The 3,544-nt window shown below is 48.3% G+C and overlaps 1 protein-coding gene across 1 annotated transcript in view; it reads right to left on the reverse strand.

The window, feature by feature from the left end:
* Nucleotides 1-1,539: 1,539 nt before the first annotated feature.
* The window catches only part of FBLN5 (fibulin 5), an 85,618-nt gene continuing 83,613 nt past the window's right edge, over nt 1,540-3,544 (reverse strand). Inside the window, exon 11 of the mRNA XM_007454705.1 lies at nt 1,540-2,515. Coding sequence (XP_007454767.1) covers nt 2,354-2,515 — 162 coding nt within the window. The 3' untranslated portion in view covers nt 1,540-2,353. The remainder of the gene's footprint in view (nt 2,516-3,544) is intronic.

Consider the following 3,544-nt stretch of genomic DNA (forward strand, 5'->3'; position numbering starts at 1 on the left):
GGGTATTTTAAGGTAAATTGATCCCACATGCTTCTGATTCATTTACACTGCACTCATCAGACTATGTTTGGAAAGAACAATCTTCAGGCCAAGAAGTCCTCTGAGGCTGCTTTTATGAGTCTTTCTGTGCCCTTTTTCTTAGAAGTAGGAAGCCACATCTTGACATGAACAAATAAAATGCAAGTCCTAGAGACTCAGGTCTGGTTCCAAATGTGGCACCTCTGAAACCCATGGGTCCTCAAATCACCAAGACAAGGCTGCCCCTCCTTCTTTTTCAGAAGTTAAAGGAAACCTTACCCTCGAGTTGTGTTGAGCCTGAGTCAGTAATTCGGAGCAGCTCACATCAGCCTTCAGCATTCTAACTCCACACCCAGTCCTGACACCTAAGCCTCCCCACCCAGGGGGAGCCCAGGGCTCAGGGCCACCACTGCTCTCTGCTCTGTGGAGCTGGGTCCGCACACTGGCAAGTCTGTGGGAAATTGTCCTTTCTCTTTTGAGCTATGAAACTGGGGCGGTGTGTTGTTGATTTGTTGCTGGTGTTAGTGTTAATATCACTTGAACCTGACGGAGAGGGCACAGTGGGAAATGGTTTGGAAGAGCTTTGTTTTAGGAAGGAAGAATTAACATATCCCCTCTGGAGGCTGACCGGAACCAGGAAATGTTTGACTTTACTCCTTCCCCTTTTAGTATAAAAGAAGCCTGAGGTCTAACTCGGGCAAGATGGTTCTTTGCGACATGAGTCCACCGTCTTCTCGGTCTGCTGGCTTTCCAAATAAAGTTGCTATTCCTTGTCTCAACAATTGGTTGCTCAATTTATTGGCCTGTCGTGCAGCAAGCAGTACGAGCTTGGACTCGGTAACAGGGTTGACTCCTGGGATGGGACACAAAGGTAGCTGTCCCCACCTGTTCTCCCATCTGTGACTTGCACTGTTGACTCTCTTTGTCCCTGCCTGGGGTACCAAGATTGAAAGGAATTCAGGTCCCTGACCAGGAAAAGAAAAATGAACCCTACAAGTAAGAAAAGATGTTGAGGGCAAGGTGACCAGGGCCTGGGCCACATTTGTCTCCCTCTCTTTATGCAGTGAGCTCTCAACTCCACCTATTTATTTAGGGTTTTAAGATTCCCCATGCCTGGGCCCTACCTAAGACTGACTAAATCAGAATCTCTGGGGGTGAGGCCCAGGAAGTCAGGTTTTCTTCTAGAAAGCTCCACTGGTTATCTACTACGTAGTCAGGGATGAGGGCCACTGATTTAAAGTAACTTGATACATTCCTATTCTGGAAAAGTACCTGGAAATAATCTACATCAAGGAGGATTGTTTGTTGTCTTCCAATTGAACGGAATAAGATTCAGGCTTGATGCTCTCCCCTCCCTCCTCCACCACCATTTCTCTCCCCACCCTCACTCCTTATCATGTTGTTAACGATGATCTCACTCTCCAGAGAGCTTTTCAAGCCAGTACACAATAAACTAAAGAGAACGAGAACCAACCCCAAATGCTCAATCATCTACGATGTCAAAATGAACCAAACACAAGATCTCTTCAAATATTTAATCAGTTTGGAGACCTCTGCCTTCCAACCCAGTTGTGTAAAAATTCTAAAGAAAGCATGATGAAGGGGTCCTCAAAGAAAACGTTGGGCTAAAATGGAGAGGAGACTGGGTTTGGGAAGACAGAACATAACACGTGCTTTAAGGCCTTTTGAAGGAATTCTACCGCGGATTAAAAAAAAAATACTCAAATGAACAAGAAAGGATTAAACAGTTATACAGATTTAAGGACAACTAAAACTTCTTTTATGGCTGAAAATACCAGACATGGCTTTGAAATAGACTCTTTAAAAACCCTTAGATCCTGCTGTGGCTTCTTTCCATAGCCTTCTCTGTACATGCAAGAAGCAAGCTAGCTACACCCAGCATCCCCAGGAGCATTTTGGGCCTTGGCAAGGAAGCAATCAGCGAGAGATAGAAAGAAGGCCTGGAGGAGGTGAGAGGAAGCGGTTCACAGTTTTTGAACGTGGACTCAGACCCCAGCCAACCTAATCTATTTTCTTTGAAAAACATGGAAATAAACTGAAGGCCTTGAAGAATCACCGTCGATCTCAGGTTAGGTTGCCAATGATAATGCTTTTTGATAACTGTGTCATAGCAACTGGGGAAGCATGTCCTTCAAAGTGACGGGATGGGGTTTATAATAATACAGGCGTGGTCAGGACTCAGGGCTGACTCCCCAGGAGACATTCGGCAGGAAGGGCGTCACGTCTTTCTCGCTCTCATTCTCCCTCTGGTTCCTTCGCTTCTCCTGTCCCTTGGTGCTGTTGAGAGGCAGTGTCAGAGGCTCCAGCCCAGGGCTCAGAATGGGTACTGAGACACGTATATCCGCAGTCGGATCACGGAGCTGCCTCTGAAGTTGATGACGGTGTTGACAGTGATCATTTCCAAGTCCAGCTGTATGTCCCGGGGCCCTTTGATGGGGCGTGTCATCACCAGGGTGGCACTGATGGGGCCTGTTTGCTGTGGACGGAACCGGGGATACCAGTTAGAGAAAGTCTGACTGGCTTAAGGAACCAGGGTGAGCTTGACCCCAGAAGCTGTTGAACAACGGCAGAGAGGGTGAGGAAAGCTGTCCGTCAGGAGACGTGGCCTCTGGGACAGTCACCAAAGCGGAAGGCCAGGTGGTCTGGCCACAGCCAGCCTCTGTGGCCTCAATCGGGGCGCTCCTCTTTGCCCACTGCTGGCAGACAGCCATCCCTCGATGCCAGGCTCTTCCCCCGACTTCGTTCATGCTCCACCTGGCTTCTCCCTGCTGTCCCTTCAGGTCCCACCTGAAATATCACCTCCTCGGAGGAGTTTCTGTGCTTTCCCCAATCTAATTCAGGTCCCTAGGACCCTCTGCCAGTGCACCCTCTATTTCGCCTAGGAAGGAAGGTGTTCGTTACCATGTGTCATCGTCCACCCTATTTACTTGGTCCACACTAGACTATGAACTCTGTAAGAGCAAGGACCGGGGGCAGGTTTTCCACCCCTGAACCCCCCAGCACCCAGCACGGTGTCTAGCATGTGGTTAAGTGTTCAGTGACTGTATCTCGAATGAAAGAATGAATAATTGTCCAAACTAACTACGTGACTCAGGGCTGTCACTTCTCTGTGCCTCCTCTCTAAAATGACGGTTTGTACCAGATCAGTAGTTCCCAAGTAAACAGCTCCAAAGCACCTGGGACACTTTTTAAACTAACAATTCCAGGGGCCAATTCCAAGATTTTCTGCTTCAGTGGATTTTTCGATGATGCCTGGAGAAATGTGACTTGTTTACCAGCCTCCAGGTGGTTCTGAGCGTAGCCCCTGCTGGGGGTCCCGGCTGGACCCTCTGCACTCACCTACAGCTTGACCACTCTGTGACCCTATCTCGCTGTGGTCCTGATAACTTCATGTGAGCTTTTTTCCTCCTCTGAATCTTTTACTAAAGCTTTCAAGGAGGTAAGGAGAGAGGACTGACATAATTGAGCTTCCACCATGTGTGAGGCGCTCTTGCGGCCACTTTTA

This window comes from Lipotes vexillifer, unplaced genomic scaffold (assembly GCF_000442215.2).
Source record: "Lipotes vexillifer unplaced genomic scaffold, Lipotes_vexillifer_v1.1 scaffold1126, whole genome shotgun sequence".
Classification (NCBI taxonomy): domain Eukaryota; kingdom Metazoa; phylum Chordata; class Mammalia; order Artiodactyla; family Lipotidae; genus Lipotes; species Lipotes vexillifer.